The sequence below is a fragment of the Herpailurus yagouaroundi genome, unplaced genomic scaffold (assembly GCF_014898765.1).
Source record: "Herpailurus yagouaroundi ecotype Mexico unplaced genomic scaffold, PumYag 77, whole genome shotgun sequence".
Lineage (NCBI taxonomy): Eukaryota > Metazoa > Chordata > Mammalia > Carnivora > Felidae > Herpailurus > Herpailurus yagouaroundi.
In genome coordinates this window covers 99,005,198-99,026,579 of record NW_024412388.1, presented here as the reverse complement: position 1 = coordinate 99,026,579, position 21,382 = coordinate 99,005,198, and the positions used below count along the sequence as shown (strand labels likewise).

The 21,382-nt window shown below is 35.3% G+C and overlaps 1 protein-coding gene across 4 annotated transcripts in view; it reads right to left on the bottom strand.

The window, feature by feature from the left end:
• Positions 1–3,010: 3,010 nt before the first annotated feature.
• The window catches only part of SYCP1 (synaptonemal complex protein 1), a 122,273-nt gene continuing 103,901 nt past the window's right edge, over positions 3,011–21,382 (bottom strand). For 3 of the 4 annotated variants that reach the window (XM_040471396.1, XM_040471397.1, XM_040471395.1), the window contains 4 exons: positions 17,703–17,882; positions 11,298–11,441; positions 3,548–3,637; positions 3,011–3,450 (listed from right to left, as the gene is read on the bottom strand). In XM_040471396.1, coding sequence (XP_040327330.1) covers positions 3,313–3,450; positions 3,548–3,637; positions 11,298–11,441; positions 17,703–17,882 — 552 coding nt within the window. In that variant the 3' untranslated portion in view covers positions 3,011–3,312. The remainder of the gene's footprint in view (positions 3,451–3,547; positions 3,638–11,297; positions 11,442–17,702; positions 17,883–21,382) is intronic. The other variant, XM_040471398.1, reaches the window with a different exon arrangement.

Here is a 21,382-nt window from a genome sequence, read left to right as displayed (position 1 = left end):
AGAGAGACCAAGGATCCGAAGTGGGCTCTGCGCTGACAGCAGAGAACCTGATGCGCGGTTTGAACTCATAAATCATGAGATCATGACCTGAGCCAAAGTCAGCCGCTTAAACAACTGAGCCACCCAGGCATACTGCTTTTTTTTTTTTTTTCAATATATGAAGTTTATTGTCAAATTAGTTTCCATACAACACCCAGTGCTCATCCCAAAAGGTGCCCTCCTCAATACCCATCACCCACCCTCCCACCCCCCATCAACCCTCAGTTTGTTCTCAGTTTTAAAGAGTCTCTTATGCTTTGGTTCTCTTCCACTCTAACCTCTTTTTTTTTTTTTTCCTCCCCGTCCCCCATGGGTTTCTGTTAAGTTTCTCAGGATCCACATAAGAGTGAAACCATATGGTATCTGTCTTTCGCTGTATGGCTTATTTCACTTAGCATCACACTTTCCAGTTCCATCCACGTTGCTACAAAGAGCCATATTTCATTCTTTCTCATTGCCACGTAGTACTCCATTGTGTATATAAACCACAATTTCTTTATCCATTCATCAGTTGATGGACATTTAGGCTCTTTCCATAATTTGGCTATTGTTGAGAGTGCTGCTATGAACATTGGGGTACAAGTGCCCCTATGCATCAGTACTCCTGTATCCCTTGGGTAAATTACTAGCAGTGCTATTGCTGGGTCATAGGGTAGGTCTATTTTTAATTTTTTGAGGAACCTCCACACTATTTTCCAGAGTGGCTGCACCAATTTGCATTCCCACCAACAGTGCAAGAGGGTTCCTGTTTCTCCACATCCTCGACAGCATCTATAGTCTCCTGATTTGTTCATTTTGTCCCCTCTGACTGGTGTGAGGTGATATCTGAGTGTGGTTTTGATTTGTATTTCCCTGATGAGGAGCGATGTTGAGCATCTTTTCATGTGCCTGTTGGCCATCTGGATGTCATCTTTAGAGAAGTGTCTATTCATGTTTTCTGCCCATTTCTTCACTGGATTATTTGTTTTTCGGGTGTGGAGTTTGGCAAGCTCTTTATAGATTTTGGATACTAGCCCTTTGTCCGATATGTCATCTGCAAATATCTTCTCCCATTCCATTGGTTGCCTTTTAGTTTTGTTGGTTGTTTCCTTTGCTGTGCAGAAGCTTTTTATCTTCATAAGGTCCCAGTAGTTCATTTTTGCTTTTAATTCCCTTTCCTTTGGGGATGTGTCAAGTAAGAAATTGCTACTTCTTACTCTTTATAGAGATGTTATTTCCACTTCCTCTACTCCCATTCTCTTAACTGTCCCTTTCAATCAAATTCCAGTCACCAAAACTGCCATTCTTAAGATCATCCAGGCTCCACATTAACAGCACTTAACCAATTTTACTTTACCTCTGAGCAGTATTTAACACAATTTAGCACTCCCTCTTTGTTGAAATACTTTCTTGCTTGACTTCACTATCACTCTTGGCTAATCTTTTGATGGTTTCTTATCATCTCTCTAATCTCCTCTTTTCTAGATACAGTCACACCCATGATTATACATGTTCTCATCCCATTTGATAGCTTTAAATATGCTGTTAACTCCCACCAAATTTATATCACTACCCTAAACTTGTCTCTAAGCCTATTTACCATCCCCTATTTGGATGTCTAACAGGCATTTCAAACCTGACATGTCCAAAATTACATTGCTCAGGCCGAAAATATTAAATTATCCTTGGTTCTTTTTCTTATCACGTCCTAAATCTAATCTTCAAAGCAGATCCAAAAGTTGACCATGTTATTCCTCTACTGCTTTCACCCTTGTTCAAGCCAAATACCATCTCTCATATGCATTATTAAAATAACTTCCTGGGGCACCTGGGTGGCTCAATCAGTTGAGTGTCCAACTCTTGATTTCAGCTCAGGTCATGATCCCAGGGTCATGGGATTGAGCCCCATCTTGGGCTCCATGCTGGGTGTGGAGCCTGCTTTATATTCTCTCTCTCTTTCTGTGGCCTTCTCTCTCACTTGATAAAAAAAAAAAAAAAAAAAAAAAAAAAAAAAAAGTTCCTGTTTTGTTTTAGCCTTTTGTCTTCTTTTCAAAATCTGTTCTCAATATAGTAGTCAGAAAGGTCCTTATGTTAAAACTTGAGTCACATCATAGCTCTTCTTTGCTAAAAAATACTATTAAGTTCACATCTTATTCAGAGTAAAAGCCACAGTTCTTACGGTAGTTACAGCACTACATAAACTGCCCACCCAAACTCCCCATCCTGATAAAGATAGACCTTTTCTCCTTCTACTCTTCCTTTTGCTCATGATTCTCCAGGTACAGTGACCTCTTTGCTGCTTCTCAAATACAGTAGGCACACTTCCACCTCTGGGTCTTTGAACTTCTGTTCCTTGCGCCAGGAATGTACTCCCCAGAGAGCCACAGGCTCACTTGTTAGTCATCAGATCTTCAAATGTTATCTCAGTGAGGCCCACTCTACTTAAAAGTCCAACCTTCTTCATACTCCCTAGTACTCTTCTGTTTTATTTCTCCTAGCAATTACCATTAACAATACACTATCTGTTTTGGTCTTTAAATTTTCTGTCTTGTCTATTTCCCTCACTAACATGTAAGCTCTAGAAAAACAGAAGGTTTCTTTTTCTGTTCTGTTCATTGTCATATCTCCACTATCTAGAACTGTGTTTTGCTCTTAGTGGGCATTCAATAAATATTTGCTTAAAGTAGTAAGTGTTGAATAAATAATGTTATGAAGGCATGCTGGTATAGCCTTTTCCCCCCTACAACTAAATAGAGCTATTAGTATAGCTCTAAAGTTTAGTATAGCTAAAAGGTATAGCCTTTTCCCCCCTACAACTAAATAGATAAAGCTTCTTCAGAATTATGAAACTTCACTAAAATGACCTTAAGATTTTAAAAACAAATATTATCAAAATAATGATAAGCTGTTCAGATGACCTCACAGAATCAATGAAAAGCATTTATTTGTGTTCAAAATATTTTAATAGTAAAGAATAGAGAGTAAATCTCAATGTGTTCCTAGCATTTAATGGATAACTTTACAAATTTGAAAACTTAGCTAAAACAGTTTTCATAAATACAAGAAAAGGTAAAAACAAAATATAATCATATTATTTGAATACAATTACAAGATTTCAGGTAACATGTGGTTATTTCAATTTAGGCCAAAATATACAAATTTTAAAAACCAAATTATTTATGCAAAAATAAAGTCTCAATTTCAGAAACTGTTTGGCTCTTCAGAAAATAAACATTTTTAATTAACTATAAATAAGATGTCATTAGGCTCCTTAATCACACTTATTTTCTGAAATTAAGCAAATAGCTTTTCTGCATCCTTTAGTTTTTTTTTCCTATCCATTTTGGCAATTACAGCCCAACGATCTTCCCTCATTTTCCTCATAGCTCCAAACTTCAGTGTAGATCCAGGGGTTGTTAGAGATGAAGGGGTCTGAATATAAAATAAAATAAAATCATAATATATTGAATTTAAAAAGATAAAGTCCAGCTTTTGAAATTTGCTTTCTGAAGTAAAAATGAAAAGATACCTGTTTTGGTGTTCTAACACAAAGATGAGGAGTTGGTGGATTATTAGTCTTGTACAGTTTTTTCGATGTCTCTTCTTCTGCTACCATGCCCTTAAAGGAAAATACAAAAATATTAATTTGGAGTCTGTCACCACTGATATTTGTTATTAAGATTTTTCCTACATATCACAGAGAGGAGGAGAAAAACGAGGAAGGGAAAAGAGGAAGAAAGGAGGTAAGAGAAGGGAAGAAAGAGGAGAAAGAGGAGAGAATAAAGAAAAACTGAAGACAATGACAAAATAAACCCTCCATCTGTCAAACAGGGACATAGATTTGGATTCTATTAACTATGTTCCTGAAAGGTTATGTGAAATACAAGATGTGTATGAATAGTACTTATTTTGTTATTCTATTTCAGTTTCAGAGTCTTTATACTACCTTTCCTTCCCCTTCCCCCCAGCCCACTTATTCAAACTCACACTTCGGCTTTAGAATAAGCATTTATAATCCTATAAAGCTATAATGTTATCAATTATCAGTTTACGAGTATTGTAATGTCCCTACACAATAGCTAACACGTATTTAGTACTTTATGTTAGAAACTGTTTTAATCACTTTGTGTATTTTAGCTTTAATCCTCACAACAATTTTATGAAGTAGGTATACTATTATTATCCCCATTTTGAGGGTGAAGAATGAAGACACAGAAATATTAAGTAACTTGCCTAAGATTATACAGCTAGTAAGAGGTGGAGCCAGGATTCAAATCCAGGTAGGCTGGTTCCAGAATCCATTCTCTTAATAAATATACTACACAGATTTAGTCAGGCAAGCAATCGGTTTACATTATCTTTTCCTGCTCCTAATGTCACATTTACAGAAGCTTCATGAATAAAAATATTCAAAGAGATTTTCATGAATTCTAAGATTTCAGCAGAATTCAGAATTCATAAAAAGCTGCCTTTCAGATACACTCAGAAACAGTATGTACCAACTGACCAGCTTAGAAAAGAAAAATTTTTTAAATCATCCTGGAAACTGTTAAAATTTTACTCAGTACATAGCAAACTGATAATTCATTAATGACTGCCCAAATAAAAATAAATTAACCCAATTAAAACAAAACCTTATCTGTCCTTCTAACTCTGTAACGTTCACCTTTTCATGTGCTTGTTGGCCATTTGTATATCCTCTTTGGAGAAATGTCTATTCAAGTCTTTTGTCCATTTTTAAATTGGGCTGTATGGTTTTTGGTGTTGAATTATGGGGGTTCCTTATATATTCTAGATATTAATCCCTTTTCAAATATATGATTTGAAATATTTTCTGCCACCCTCTAGCTTGTCCTTTCACTTTAATAGTGTCCTTGGATGCACAAAAAATTCTTAATTTTGAAGTCAAATTGATCTATTTTCTCTTTTCTTGGCTGTTTTTGGTGTCATACCCATTAGGTCCTTGCCAAATTCAATGTCATGAAAATTTTCCCAATATTTTCTTCTAAGAGCTTCATGGTTTTAGCATTAAGTTTAGATCTTTGATACATTTTTACTTAATTTTTATATGTGGTATAAAGTAAGAGTCCAACTTCATTCTTTTGCATCTGGGTATATCCAGTTCTAGCACCATTTGTTTAAAAAAATGTCTTCTCTACCCACTGAATGGTCTTGGCACTCTTGTCAAAAATCAATTGACTATATATGTGAGCATTTATTTCTGGGCTATTTTATTCCACATATATCTGTCCTTATCCTAGTATTAATCTGCTTAAATTACTAGCTTTGTAGAAAATTTGAAAGTTGAGAACTATGAATCCCCCAACATTATCCTTCTTTTTCAAAATTGTTTTAGCTATTTGGGGACCCATGTAGCTCTATATGAATTTTAGTATCAGAAGTAGTTTTGACATCTTAACAATGTTGTCTTCCTATCCATAAGCAGAATTTTCTATTTCTTTAAGTCTTAATTTCTTCCCGCAATGTTTATAGTTTTCATTGTATTTCAGCGTTTTACCTTCTTGGTTAGATTTGTACCTAAATAGTAGTAGTAGTAGTAGTACCTTCTTGGTTAGATTTGTACCTAAATAGTAGTAGTAGTAGTAGTAGTAGTAGTAGTAGTAGTAGTAGTAGTAATTTCCTTTTGGATTTTAATCATTGCTGGTGTATACACACATAACTGATGTCATGTGTTCTTCTACCCTTCCATGTTGCTGACTTCATTTATTAGCTCTAGTAGCCTTCTTGTGGAGTCTTTGTGATTTTCAATGGATAGGATCATGACATCTGCACATAGCTGTACCCCATACTCCATCCGTATGCCGGCTTTTTAGCTCCCTCCCCCTTTGTCTTTTTTGTCTTGGCTATAACTTCCAGAACAATGTTGACTAGCAGTGGTGAAAATGGATATCCTTGTCTCATTCTTAATCTTACGGGGAAGTTTTCAATCTGTTACCACTGACTATGATGTTAGCTGTGGGTTTTCGTAAGTACTTTTTATCATGCTGAGGAATTTTCCCTTTATTACTAGCTTTGTAAAAGTTTTTAATCATGAAAAAATGTTGGATTTTGTTGAGTGCCTTTTCTATACCAATTGAGATGAATTTTTTCCCTTTGTTCTATTAATGTGATATATTACATTAATTTTCTTATACTGAACCATCCTTGTATTTCTCAGAAAAACCCCACTTGGTCATGGTGAATAGCCCTTGTAATATGATGTGGAATTTGACTAATATCTTGTTGAGGATTTCTACATATACAATCATAAAAGATAATGGTCTTTAATTTTTTTCTAATAATATCTGTATTTTGCTTTGGTATCAAGGTAATGCTGGCCTCAGGGAATGAGTTAACCTGAGTTCTCTAATTTTTTTGAACTTGAGAAGGTTATATCCTCAAATGTTTGATATAATCCATCAATGAAACCATCTGGTCCAAGGCTTTTCTTTGTTGAGAGTTTTTTTATTACTAATTCAAATTCTTTACTTACTGTAGGTAAGTCTGTTGAGATTTTCTATTTCTTCTTGAATCAGTTTAGGTAATTTGTGTTTTGAGGATTTTACCCATTTGTCCATTTCTTCTAGATTATAAAATTTGTTACCATATAGTCACAGTATTTTTTTATCTCTGAATAATTAGTAATAATGTACCCACTTTCATTTGATTCAAGTTATTTACATCTTCTTGTTAGTCTAGCCAAAGATTTGTCAATTTTGTTCAAATAAACAAATTTTGGTTTCATTGATTTTCTCTATTGTTTTCTATTCTCTAATTTGTTTATCTCTCCTTGAATATTTATTATATCCTTCTTTCTGCTAGCTTTGGGTTTAGTTTGTTCTTCTTTTTCTAGTTACATAAAGTGTAAAGTTAAGTTACTGAACTGAGATCTTTCTTAGTAGGAATTTGGGAACTATGCCTTTCCTCTGAGTGTGGTTTTTGCTGTATCACATAAGTTTTGATATATTGTGCTTTCATTTTTATTCATATCTAAGTCTTAATTTCCCTCGTGACGACTTTTCTGATTAGAAGTGTGTTAATTTTCACAAATTTGTGAATTTTCTAATTTTCCTACTCTTACTGATTTCTAATTTCATCCCATTGTAGTCAGAGAAGATACTTTGTATGATGGCTATCTTTTAAAATGTATTGAGACTTGTTTTGTAATCTATACGGCTTATCCTGAAGAATATTCCATGTGCACTTGAAAATGATGTGTATTCTGTTGTTGAGTGTTTTGTATAGATCTGTTAGGCCTATTTGCTTTATTGTGTTTTTCCAGTCCTCCATTTCCTTATTTATCTTCTGATTGTTTTATCCTTTATTGAAGGTGGGGTATTGAAGTATCCAACTATTGATGTAGAACTATTAGTCCCTTCAATTTTGTAAAGACTTTCTTCATGTATCTTGAGGATCTGTTATAGGTATAAATGTTTAAAACTCTCATATCTTCTTGCTGTACTGAAACTCTTATTAATATAAAATGTCATTCTTTGCCTCTTGCACTTTTTTGATTTAAAACCTATTTTGTTGGATATAAGTATAGCCAGCCCAGATCTTTTATGGTTACTATTTGCATGGAATATCTTTTTCCACCTTTTGACTTTCAATTTGTGTCTTTGGTTCTAAGATGAGTTTCTTTTAGACAAAACACTAGTTGGATCATTCTTTAAAATTTATTCTGTAAATCTATGTTGATTGGAAAATGTAATCCATTTAAAGTAATTACAATAAAGAGAGACTAACTTCTGCCTATTTGCTGTTTGTTTTCTATATGCCTTATAGGTTTGTTGTTTCTCTCTCATTTGCTCCATCACGGTCTTCTTTTATGGTTAGGTGATTTTTTTTTTGTAGTGAAATGTTTCGATTCCCTTTTCATTTCCTTTTGTGTATATTCTACAGATTTTTTTGTATGGCTACCATGGGGATTACATTTAATATCCTATAATGTTATAACAATCTACTTTGAATTTATACCAACTTCACTTCAATAGCCTGCAAAATTCCTGCTCTTATACAGCTCCATGCTCCTTTTCTGTTATTGATGTCACAAATTACATCTTTATACCTTGGGTACCCAGTAACGTAGATTAACAATTTTGATGCAATTTCTTTCAAATCCTGTAGAAAATAAAAGGTGGAGTTACAAACCAAATTACAATGCTAGCTTTTATAAGTTTCTGTGTAAATTATTTGGTAACTCCCTCAGCTTTTGTTTATCTGGGAATGTCTTAATTTCTCCCTCATTTTTGAAGAACAGTTTTTGCAGGTATCAAATTCTCAGTTGATGATTTTGTTCTTTCAGCACTTTGAATATGGAAAACTATTGTCTTCTGGCCTCCAAGTCTTCTCAGTGAGAAATCAGCTGATAATTGTATTGAGAGTACCTTGTTTGTGATGAGTTGATTCTCACTACTTTCAAGATTCTCTTTGTCTTTAGACAGTTTGATTATAATGTGTTTTGACGTGAGTCTGTTTGATTTTATACTACTTAGAATTCAATGAGCTTCTTGGATTTGTAGATTCATTTTCTTTCATCAAAGTTTGAGAAGTTTTCAGCTATTACTTTTTCAAATATTTTTTCCCTTTTTTCTCTCTCTTCTTCTGGAACTCGTACAAAACATATTGATGTTTGATGATGTCCCACAAGTCTCAGGCTGCCTACTCACTTTTCCTTTTTTCTTTCCTTTCCTCAAACTCAGTAATTTCAATGATCCTATTTCCAAATTCATCAATTCTTCTGCTTACTCAAATCTTTTGAATCTCTCTAATGAACTTTACATTTTAAGTTATTGTACTTTCAACTCCAGGATTCCTTCTTGGTTCTTTTTATAATTTCTATCTCTTTATTGGTATTCTCATTTTAGTCATACATCATTTTTCTGTCTTTGTCTATGTCTTCGTTTAGCTCTTTCAGCATCTTTAAGATGGTTGTTTTGAAACCTTTATCTAGTAAGCCCAACATCTGGGCTTCCTCAGGGACATTTTCCATTGACTTGTTCTGTTCCTTTGTATAGCCCTACTTTCCTTTTCTTTGTATACCTTGTGATTTTTGTTGAAAACTAGACATTGGAATCTTATAATTAGATAGGTCTGCAAATCAGATTCTTCACTTTCCCCAGGGTTTGCTGTAGTGGGTTAGTTTTGTTTTTGTTTTATGTTGTATAAGTTTCTATGCCAGGGATCAGGATGAGGTGAAAATTTGAGATCTCAGGTTTTTTCTGAGTCTGTCTTTCCCTTGGCACATGTAGTGGTTTTAAATACCCCATAAATGTGAGTGCTTTTGAGTGTACTAATTCTTAAATGCCTGGTCCTCCAAAGAAGAAAAATGAAAAGAGGAGGAAGGCAAAACAAAAACAAACAAAAAAAACAAAACCCACAGATATAGTTCACTTAAATCATCTAAGAAGACACAAGCCAGCGAGGGTTGAAAGAATGGAAGGAAGTTTCTGTGCCTGCACCTCAGTGGTGAGAAGCAGCAATCATGATATGGAACCCTGAACCTTGATACTCAGAGAAAAAGTCCTTGTTGCTTACCCTGGCTATGGCCAAGACCTGAGCATAGCTGTCTGCCACAGGCCTATGGATTGGATGATAGGTAGTTACTACCATTCTTAAGTTTGCAAACTTAACTATAATTTACCAAGTTGCAACCCTGGAAATTGCAAGCATTCAAACAGTCTCCAGAGCTCCAAAATAGTTATTTCTGGCAATTTCTGCAAGTACAATTGCTATCTAGGTGGAGAAATAAATTTGTGGTATATGTCCTACTCCACTATCCAAGATCACTTAGACAATCCATTTTTACATCTAACTTTTTATAATAATTTGAATCTTCATCAAAATTTAAACACAACAGCTAAGAAATTTACAAAAATAGTAACTTCAAATGATAATTATAACCAAATAAATAGACATGAAATGTCTTTTTAGACAAGTGGAAATAATTGTGTATACATATAATAGTGTAGTATGTTTATGGTGTTGCAAAGTTGTGATGCTTTTAAAAATGAGATGAGTCATTTTGAATCTCAGATCAGCTAAATTCACATTGCTAGAAAAATAGTAGGGATTCCAACCCTGGAGTGTCTAATCCCAGAGCTCATAGTCTTTCTACTAATTCTCCTTACATTTTTATATATCTGGACTTCAGTTTAAGCTGGAAGTTACTATGTACATGGTCTTACATAGGCTTTGGAGCTAGATGGTCTGTGTTCAAATTTTGGCTCCCTGCCTTACTAGCTATGTGATCTTGGGCAAGTATCTGTGTGACTCAGTTTCCTCTTCTGTAAAATGAGAACAGCAACATTGTCTATACTTCTTAAACAGGAGATTGTTCTAAGAAATAATCTATGTAGTCTTTGAAACATTGCTTGGTTCAGTTTTAATCATTAAAATGCTAATCAACATCTATAAAACAAAGAGGTACTTGAATAAGGATGCTGTATGTTAACTTCAATAATTAAAGTTTTAAGACTTCAGCTACTCATTTTTCCAGAACAAAGCAGTCCCCAAAAAACTTGAAGAATCTCAAAAGTTGTAAGTGGCAACAATGAAACAAGTGCTTTTAACTGGAATTTTGTAATTAGGAATCTTTGGTATATTGCTTCATTTTGTGTGATGAGATTTATTTGGTTTTAAATTAAATGAATCTAAGTTTAACTATTCTCACTAAATCAATATTATAACTTCAGAAAACACTGGTATGTGTGGATACACTCATGGTAGGGAGTAATTACTAATACAAACTGCTAGGGGAAATATCTTCCTTAAACAACTCATCTTTAATACATTAACTCTTTAAGAATAATAGTAATGTTATACCTTGATACATATTTCAACCAAAAAGTGGTATAAAATGAAGTAACATGTATATTAGCAAAATCAAAAGGGACCCTAAATAACAAATTTGGCTATAGCAAGATTCATCTAACCTTTCTGAAAGAAAGAAAGAGGAAAAAGAAAAGAAACAAAAAAAGAGAAAATGTGGTTAAAAATTCCTTGTAACACTCTGCTGGAAAACAAGATTGTTAATCATGTGTCAACTATGTTACATCAAGTAATTCAAAATACCATGTTTACTGAAGTTAGATTATTTGAACCCTATCCGAAATGCTGCAAAAGCATATAGGGCTCTGTGTTGTAGTAGAGTTCTACTATATTTTAGTATTGCAATGGTAGATGCTATGCGTATATATTATACATATACATCAAAAAGTAATGTATAAAAATAATGAATAATGTAAACAAGTAATAAATACTGATTTGTAGTATTTTACCAAAAGATCAGTAGTTTCTGAACTATCCGAGTTAATATCAAACTCAAAGACCATTTTTCTTTTTTTGTTACTTTCTTCGGTAGGTATATTCTTGCTTTCTCTCTGCTGAATTTTTAGTTTCGTTGGTGTCTTCACAGTATATGCCTATCCAAAAAGAAAAACAATACATTTTCCCATCAAAAACCCTGTATTATTAATAAAGGCAAGTTAAGTCTTTAGCAATCAATAACTCTCAATTATTAGTGGAATGTATATAGAGATTTTTGATAAGAATTTAATTCAGGTATTTTTGATGCTAAAACTTACAACTTCCTTCCAAAAATTTTTAATAGAAAACTTTTTCTTTGTCCTTCCCTTCAACTTACTGAAGAAAATAATGGCAGGAGAGAGTGCGGAGAGACGCTCTTCAACTTCAGGAGTCAACGATCTTAAGAAGAGGGATTTTTAACTTTTTTAACAATGATTCAGACCAAAAAACAGAATGAGTTTAGCTCTCTCTACAAAAATCCTTACTGATTTATGAGAAAATAGGTATGCTTATATTTTGTTGATTAAGTAAGTCACATTAGTCAACGTTTACTATTCCATATTTCCCCGTAAGTTTTACAATTTTTTTTCAAGTACCTTAAAAAGTTAGGTCACTGACATCAGCAAAAATGGCACAGTATAGGTACTCCAAAAATTTTCTCTTCCATAAAGCAATAAAATACTAGTAAAATGGTCAAAGTCCACTTTTTTTCAGAACTCTGGAAATTAACCAAAAGCTTGTCACAAACTGTAGTGTTTATTTAAAAAAAAAATAATTGGCAGAGGGCTGCCTGGGTGGCTCAGTCAGTTAAGCTTCCGACTTCAGCTCAGGTCATAATCTCACAGTTTGTGGGTTCAAGCCCTATATCAGGCTCTGTGCTGGCAGCTTAGAGCCTGGAGCCTGCTTAGGATTCTGTGTCTCCCTCTCTCTCTCTGCCCCTCCCCCACTCATGTTCGCTCGCTCTCTCTCTCAAAATTAAACATTAATTTTTTTAAATTATAAAATAAAATAAAATAAAATAAAATAAAATAAAATAAAATAATTGGCAGAACCTCCATAAGAACAGCAAGCTTGGCGGTGTCTTAACTTTTCTTCATCCTAGCTCCCATTCTCTATGTTACCCTTAAAAAATAACATCCCACACTTCTGGTCCAGACTGGCAGCCATTAGTCGGAGCAAAACAAAATTGAGAGCTCTTTCAAAGCTTTTATTCCCAAAGAGTTGTCATTATTTAACCTGTTTAGGGGTTCTGTGAAAGACCTCACAAGCTAGTCTGTATTTAACCTGATTCAGAACTCATTCAGTACAAAAGCTTTCTCTTTGGTGTTGAGTAGGACACAGCATTTATCAAGACAATTATAGACAAGTGTTTTCACTTTGCAGTTCCATGAGGCAATGATTTTAACAGGTCAAATGATAAACTAGACAAAAACTTCAAAAATTCTGGCATTCCTGGAAATGTAGAAAGCCACACATGCATAGGACTGTGAATAAGCACAGGAAAGACCTAAGAAGGCCCTAGTTGAGCTTGAAGATTCAGTTATCAATGGTCTGGCTGAGTGCTGAAGGTATACCCTAATAAGTACCTACAGTCCATTGGTAAAAATTGGGAGATTTATTGGTACAGGCTCAGTTGGTTCAAACATTAGCTGAACATTAAGCTAACCAAGTAGAAACTTCAGTGGCACTCAAAGAATACAAACTTTACAGAATTAGTTTAGAAAAGTCACTAAACAAACAACAACTATAACAAGCAGAAACAACAAACCCTAAGGACAGCTAAGGACAGGGGTGAATCTGATCTCCACAGCTGTCCATTATGTTATTTTTAGTGTTCAGATTTCAAGAAAACATTATGAGACATGCAAAGAAACAAAAAACTATGGCCCATCACAGGGGTTGGGATGGTACAATCAAAAGAAACTATCCCTAAGGAAGACCTGTCATGGATTTCCTAGACAAAGGCTTTAAGTCAGTTATTTTAAATATGTTCAAGGAGCTGAAGAAACCCATATCTAAAGAAATAAAGTATGATGACAATCTCTAACCAAATGGAATTATCAATAAAGATAAAACTTATTTTTTTAAAAAGAACCAAATTGAAAATTGCAGTTGAAAAGTGTAATAAGTGAAATGAAAAGTTCAGTAGAGGGGCTCAATATCATATTAAAGCAGAAAGAATCCATGAACCTGAAGATAGTTCAATTGAAATTATCTGGTCTAAGAAATAGAAAGAAGAAAAATGAACAGGGCCTCAGAGACTTGTGGGACACCATCAAGTATACATAATGGGAGTTCCAAGATAAGAGCAGAGAAAGGGAAGAAGAAACATTTGGAAAAATAATGGCTGAAAACCTCCCAAATTTGGTGAAAACATTAATCTATACACCCAAGAAGCTCAACAAACTCCAAGGAGGATAAACTCAATTAGAACTACACTTAGACATACAATCAAACTGTCAAAAGTCAAAGACAAACTAGAAAAGCAGTAAGAGACAAGTGACTCATTACATACAGTTGATTTCTACCATAAACCATGGAGTTAAAACAGCTGTAGGTTGACTCCAAAGCACTTAAAAAAACCTGCTTCCAAATAATTCTATATACACCAAAACTATCCAGTAAAGAAAACTATATAATTATAAAAGATAGTATGCATGTATTTGTTTATAATTCTTTTTTCCTATCTAACCTAAAATATAGACACATAAGGCAATAATTATTATACTGTATCAATGGGCTTAAAATGTATAAATATATGATTTGCACGACAATGATATCAAAAGAGAGAGGGAATGAAACTAAGTTTGGGCAAAGTTTTTGTATACCATTGAAAATACATTGGTATTAATTCAAACTAAATCATTTTAAGATGTTAATACTCAGGTAATCACTAAGAAAATAATTCAAAAAGTATAATAAAAAACAAGAGGATTAAAATGGTATACTAGAAAATACTTAGGGGCACCTAGGGCTCACTTGGTTAAGTGCCCAACTCTTGGTTTCAGCTCAGGTCACAATCTCACGGTTCTTGAGTTCAAGCTCCACATTGGGGTCCATGCTGACAACTCAGAGTCTGCTTGGGATTCTCTCTCTCCCTCTTTCTTTGCTCCTCCCCCACTCATGCTCTCTCTCCCTCAAAATAAATAAATAAATAAATAAACAAACAAACAAACAAACTTTAAAAATTTAAGATCAAGACTAGGGAAGTATGCCAACTAAATGCAAAGTGGTACCCTGGATTGAATCCTGGAAGAGTAAGAAAACATTAATGGAAAAATAAAGTTTAGTTAACAGTAATGTACCAATGTATGTTTCTTAGTTTTGACAAATGTACATGGTAATGTAAAATGTTAACAATGTAGAAAACTGAGTGACTGATATAAAGGAATTCTCTGTACTACCTTTGCAATTTTCCTGTAAATCTAAAATTACGGTAAAAATGTTCTTTTTTTTTTAATTTTTTTTTCAACGTTTTTATTTATTTTTGGGACAGAGAGAGACAGAGCATGAACGGGGGAGGGGCAGAGAGAGAGGGAGACACAGAATCGGAAACAGGCTCCAGGCTCCGAGCCATCAGCCCAGAGCCTGACGCGGGGCTCGAACTCACGGACTGCGAGATCGTGACCTGGCTGAAGTCGGACGCTTAACCGACTGCGCCACCCAGGCGCCCCAAAAATGTTCTTTTTAAAAAAGTAAAGTCACCACAGCCATGAGAATGGCTAAAATCAAAACGATAAAAAATACCATGTGGTAGCAAGGATGTGGGGCAACTAGAACTCTCACTCGCTGCTAGCTTAGATATAAATTGATGTAATGATTTTTTTTAAATGATTGGCAGTGTGGTACAATAAGAAACATACCTTTAGTTTTTGTCCCTGGTTCCTGACAGAGAACTTCTAAAACCCATGTAATTTTCTGAGTGAAAGGAGCATCTTTTGGTACAACATTTGGTCTTTGTTGACAGTAATGTGATAGGAGTCTTTTCCTATTCAGAATGAACTCCTTTCAACTGGACAAGAGTTAATGTTAATGAAATAATTGGCAGTAAAGGGCACCTACATAACTTCAGGATGGTGGCTTATTGCCGGAAAAAAAACAAGGTTTGATTAGAAGTTTGTAACCTTTCAGTTCCACCCCCTGACCTCCTGGGAGGGGAGAGAGGTTGGAGATTGAGTTACCAATGGCCATAATTTAACCAATCATGCTAGGTAGTGAAATCTCCATTAAAAAGAAACCCTAAACGATAGGGTTCTGAGAATGTCCATGTTGGCAAACACACAGAGGTGCTGCTGGAAGGATGGAACTCCTAAAGAGAGCATGGAAGCTCTATACCCCTTCCCCTATACCCTGCCCTACTCATCTTTTCCATTTGGCTGTTCCTGGGTTGTATCCTTTATAATAAACTGGTAATAGTAAGTAAAGGAATTTCCTGAGTTCTGTGAGTCATTCTAGCAAATTAGCAAACCTGAGGAGGGGGTTGTGGGAACCCCCAATTTAGAGCCAACTGGTCAGTAGTACAAGTGGCAAACCAGGATTGTGACTGGTGTCTGAAGCGGAAGCAGTCTTATGAGACTAAGCCCTAACCTACTGGGATCTACATTAGCTCCACGTAGTGTGAGAATTTAATCAAGTTGTGGGACACCTAGTTGGTGTCTGCAATCAGAGAACTGGCATGAGGGAGAAAAAACAAAAAACACATGTTTTGTATCACAGTAAAAAACAGCCCAGGCAATATCTATTAAAATGTAACATATTATGCATAATGTTATTACCCAGCAATTTCATTCCTAAAGACATACCCAACCAAAATGCATACATGTCAAATACTAGAATTTTTATAGCAACACTGTTCATAAAAGTCCCATCTGGAAACTACCCAAAAGTCCACTAACAATACAATAAATAAAATATGGTACATCATACAATGGATTACTATACAGGAATAAAAACAAAGAATCTACAACTTAAAGCAACAATATAGATGAGTCCCACAAACATAATGTTAAATGAATAAAGCCAAAACAAAAATAATGATTCTGTTTATAGAAAATGCAAAAACAGATACATCAAATATTAGAGTTGGGACAGTAGTTAGCCTTGGTGGAGAAGCTAGTAAGGGGGGCAAGAAGATCTTCAGAGGTGATAGTAATGTTCTGTATTTTATTGTGAATGCTGATTACTAAAAAAGTCATCTTTAGTTTGTAAAGATTCATCCAATTGTATAATTAAGACCTGGGCATTTTTTTTGCATATATTTCAATAAAAAAATTTTTTTTAAGTAAGGTTCATTTTATGCAAAGATCATTTCATGTGAATAATATAGTTCTAAATACAACAAAATAATTTTATATAAAAGCCTCTCTAAGCCATGTAGTTTACTAATTTTCATAATTTGCACGGTGTGGATAATATGTATAAACAGGATGTGAGAGACTCTTCTTTTTGCTCTGGAACTGTTAACTGGGGCACAAAGCTGTTGAAAAAAGTGCTAGTAACCCATATTCTAAAGAAAGTAACCTATGATTAAAGCCCGGATCCTTCGATCCTTCTTTCGGGCTTATTAAAAAGTGGTTAAACTGGCCATACAAGCACCAAACACCTCCTTTCTTCCCAGTTATCTTAAGGAAACTGAGAAGGAAAGGTATGAAATTTCAACTTAGAAGGATACAAAGAGGTAGAGATATTTTTCCCTTCAAGCTCCAAGCCAAGTGAGGAACTAATATAAAACTAGGGGCACCTTTAAGAAGATACACACTTAATGTATACCTCACTAGATACACACTTAGGGAGAAATTTCATTTGTCTTTGCATCTGGCTGAACAGTTTAGAGTATAAAGAAATTAGAGAGAAATAGATGGTGGGGGGGAGGGGGGCGGGGCCAGAGTAGACATTCTGTACTACCATTTAGCATGGAAAGGCTGAATGAATTCCCCATGGATTAAGTGGGCATATGGAAGATAGCTAGTAACTCAGCCACCTCCTGGTGGCACCTGATCCACCAAGGGCTGACTGCTAAGTAAAGGACTCTTGCAGCAAGATGATGAAGGGTAAATAGAAAAGGAAGCAACTGGGGTGAAAAATGCCAAGTGAGAACCAGATTTCCCACATCAGGGAATGCCATCTGGTGAATGCCATCTGGTGAATGCCAAAAATTTATGGAATCTGCCCAAGGTGTCATTAAGTTGTAGACAGTAATTTAAAAAAAAATTTTTTTTTAACTTAAAAAAAAAAAAAAAGGAAACCATTTCATGCTGGTATCACAAAAACTGGATTGGTTTTATATATGTATGTGCAATACCAGATATATGGCATATGATACTAAAACCTTTTTTAACCAAAACGTTATGAACTTCTTAGAAATTTTAGCAACCAACCTTTGGCAATGGTGTGGATAAAGTACTTTTGGCAGATGTCCACAAATAGTCTCTTTTGTCTCTGGATTTGCCATTGTCCACTGATGTGATGTTTCTGGATATATTTTGTGAAGGAGCTACTTTAGAATCAAACTTCCAATAATGAGTTTCAGGTGTTTCCAACAGAGATGTCTGTGTTTTCTATATTGAACAACAAATAGGAATAAAATCATCACTATATGTCATTTAAAGTGCAGCAACTACTAGAGATAACACTGGAATAAACTAGAATTTACCCCCAAATTTATTATTAAATAACTTTCAATAAATTATATTTATCACTTTATTTTCCCATTTAAGATGAAAATGGTATCTGCCCCTCTCTGTCTTCACAGAGCTGCTATAAAAAGAAATAAAACATCTCAACTCTCTAACTGACCAAAAGTTGAGGATTTGCTAAAGAAAAACCTCTATTCCTGGTGGCAAAAAACCCTTTCTTTGTTGTTCATTACAATAGTCTAAAAGCCAGAGGGCAGTTTATTCTCATTTCTATCCATTCTCTTTTATGCTTTCGTATTTCCTCTCTCTCATCTATAAAAATATCGCCTTTCCTATCCACCAGCCTTACTCCCCACCAAAAAAAAAAAAAAAAAGAAAAGAAAAGAAAAGAAAAGAAAGAAAAATAGGCAAGAAAACCTATAAAAGAACCAGAAATTTTTTCCAGGAGGAAAAAAAATGGTTTGTTTTTTTTTTTTTAAGAAAAAAAATTTTTTGAAGAAAAAAATTTTCTTCAATTCTGAAACAAATTGCAAATTTACTTTAAATACTTAGGTTTTATTTCAATTCAATGTCTTCCATTTTTTTCTACCTTCATATGTATCTTCTCTTTAGCATCTGACCTATCTTTCTAGTAAAAGTTCACAGTAGCTACTTTAATGGAATTGTGTTAGTTGCTTTGTATTTTATCACTTCTCTTGGTTGCCACTGTCTCCATGCATGGCAATTACTCACAAGAAAAAACGGAGCACATACAAACCACACACAAAGGGTTATTCTCAAAAGTTCAGTGGTTAAATCTGCCATAAATTTAAATTAGGAGGGTATAAGATGCAGGATTAAGAGGTGACCACATGTGCTATAAAAATATTGGGAGTAGGGGCGCCTGGGTGGCGCAGTCAGTTAAGCGTAGGCACAGTCGGTTAAGCGTCCGACTTCAGCCAGGTCACGATCTCGCGGTCCGTGAGTTCAAGCCCCGCGTCAGGCTCTGGGCTGATGGCTCAGAGCCTGGAGCCTGTTTCCGATTCTGTGTCTCCCTCTCTCTCTGCCCCTCCCCCGTTCATGCTCTGTCTCTCTCTGTCCCAAAAATAAATAAACGTTGAAAAAAAAAATTAAAAAAAAATATATATTGGGAGTAGGAGAGCCCGGGTGGCTCAGTCAGTTGAGCATCGGACTCTTGATTTCAGCTCAAGTCATGATCCCAGGGTCATGGGATTCAGCCCCGTGTCGAGCTCCCTACTGAGCATGGAGCCTGGTTAAGGTTTGTTCTCTCTCATTCCGCCCCTGCAAGTTCCTCCTCTCCCCCTTTACAACTTTCACACTCTCACTCTCTAAATTAATTAATTTTAATTTAAAAATTAAAAAACTTGGGGCACCTGGGTGGCTCAGTCGGTTAGGTGTCCAACTTCGGCTCAGGTCATGATCTTGTGGTTTGTGAGTTCAAGCCCTGCATCAGTCTCTGTGCTGACAGCTCAGAGACTGAAGCCTGCTTCAGATTCTGTGTCTCCCTCTCTCTCTCTCTCTCTCTCTGCCCCTCCCCCACTCGCACTTTCTCTCTCTCAAAAGTAAATAAAACATTTAAAAAATTTTGGGGTGCCTGGGTGGCGCAGTCGGTTAAGTGTCCGACTTCAGCCAGGTCACGATCTCGCGGTCCGTGAGTTCGAGCCCCGCGTCGGGCTCTGGGCTGATGGCTCGGAGCCTGGAGCCTGTTTCCGATTCTGTGTCTCCCTCTCTCTCTGCCCCTCCCCCGTTCATGCTCTGTCTCTCTCTGTCCCAAAAATAAATAAACGTTGACAATAAATTAAAAATAAATAAATAAATAAATAAATAAATAAAAATTTTTAATAAAAAATCCCACACTGGGGCGCCTGGGTGGCTCAGTCAGTTGAGCAACTGACTTCGGCTCAGGTCATGATCTCATAGCTCATGAGTTCAAGCCCCGTGTCAGGCTCTGTGCTGACAGCTCAGAGCCTGGAGCTTGCTTTGGATTCTATGTCTCCCTCTCTCTCTGCCCCTAACCCACTCGCATTCTGTCTCTGTCTCTCTCAAAAATAAACATTAAAAAAAAATTTTTTTTTTAAATCCCACACTGGGCAAATGGATAAGGAGGATGTGGTATACATACATACACATACACATACACACACACACACACACACACACACACACACACACACACACAGAGGAATGTTACATAACTGTATAAAAAAGGATGAGATTGTGCCATCTGAGACACCATGGATGGACCTAGAAGTTATTATGCCAAATGAAATAAGTCAGACTAAGAAAAACAAATACCATATTATTTCACTCATATGTGAAATCCAAAAACAACAACAGCAACAAAAGAATAAACAAAAAGCAGAATCAGACCTATAAATACACAGAACAAACTGATGGTAGTCAGATGGGAAGAGGATGGGAGAATGGGCAAAATTGGTGACAGGAAGTGAGAGATACAGGCTTCCAGTTAGGAAATGAATAAGTCACAGGAATAAAAAGCTCAGCATAAAGACTACAGCCAATGATATTATCATGGTGATGTAATAGGACAGATGGTAGCTACACTTGTGGTGAACACAGCATAATGTATAAACTTGTTGAATCACTATGTTGTACCTGAACTTATATAACACTGTATGTTGACTATATTTTAAAAAACAGAACAAAACATTAGACTAGGAGTCAAGGAATATACTCTTTTCTCCTCAGTCTTTTACTATCTTGCTGGGTGATTCTAAGTAAATCTCCAAGTACCTCTTGGCTTAAATCTGTCCATCTATATAAATCAAGGAACTAAATGAGGTGACGTGTAGGCTTCTGCCCAGTTCTAGTGATCTCACTTCATAATCTTTTTTCCAGCAGGTATAAATTTTGGTAGCTTTTTTTCACACACTTGCATTTTTGTATCCTCCTTCCTAAATATTTCTGCATCATAGTTGATAACACAATTTTGATGGAAGTAAATCTTTTTGTTCTCTGGACTTATCAGGAGTCATCCTCAGAATTTCCAAAATGTAGCTGTTTTCATAGACAAATTTTTCTCTCTTGAAAGGACTGATAATGACAACTACACCACCTTGTGGCCAAGTCTGGGAATTTAACACTTCCTGGGGTAGAAGGGTAGTTTGAAAGAAAATTCACCCCCATTCTAGAATACTGAAATACTCCCCTTCATAATAAGTCATAGAAATGTATATATTCTCCTACCAGTTCATTCTTTTCTGAAGGTTACATTTCTAGTGATGCATATACCGGCATATCTCCTTTCATTACACTTCACTTTACTGTGTTTCAGAGATGCTGTGTGGTTTTTTTTTTTTTTTTTTTTTTTTTTGGTGTTTTTTGTTTGCGTGTCAAGCAAGCCTATTGGCAACATTTTTCCTTAACCATTTTGCTCACTTACTGGAACTTTTGTCTCTTTG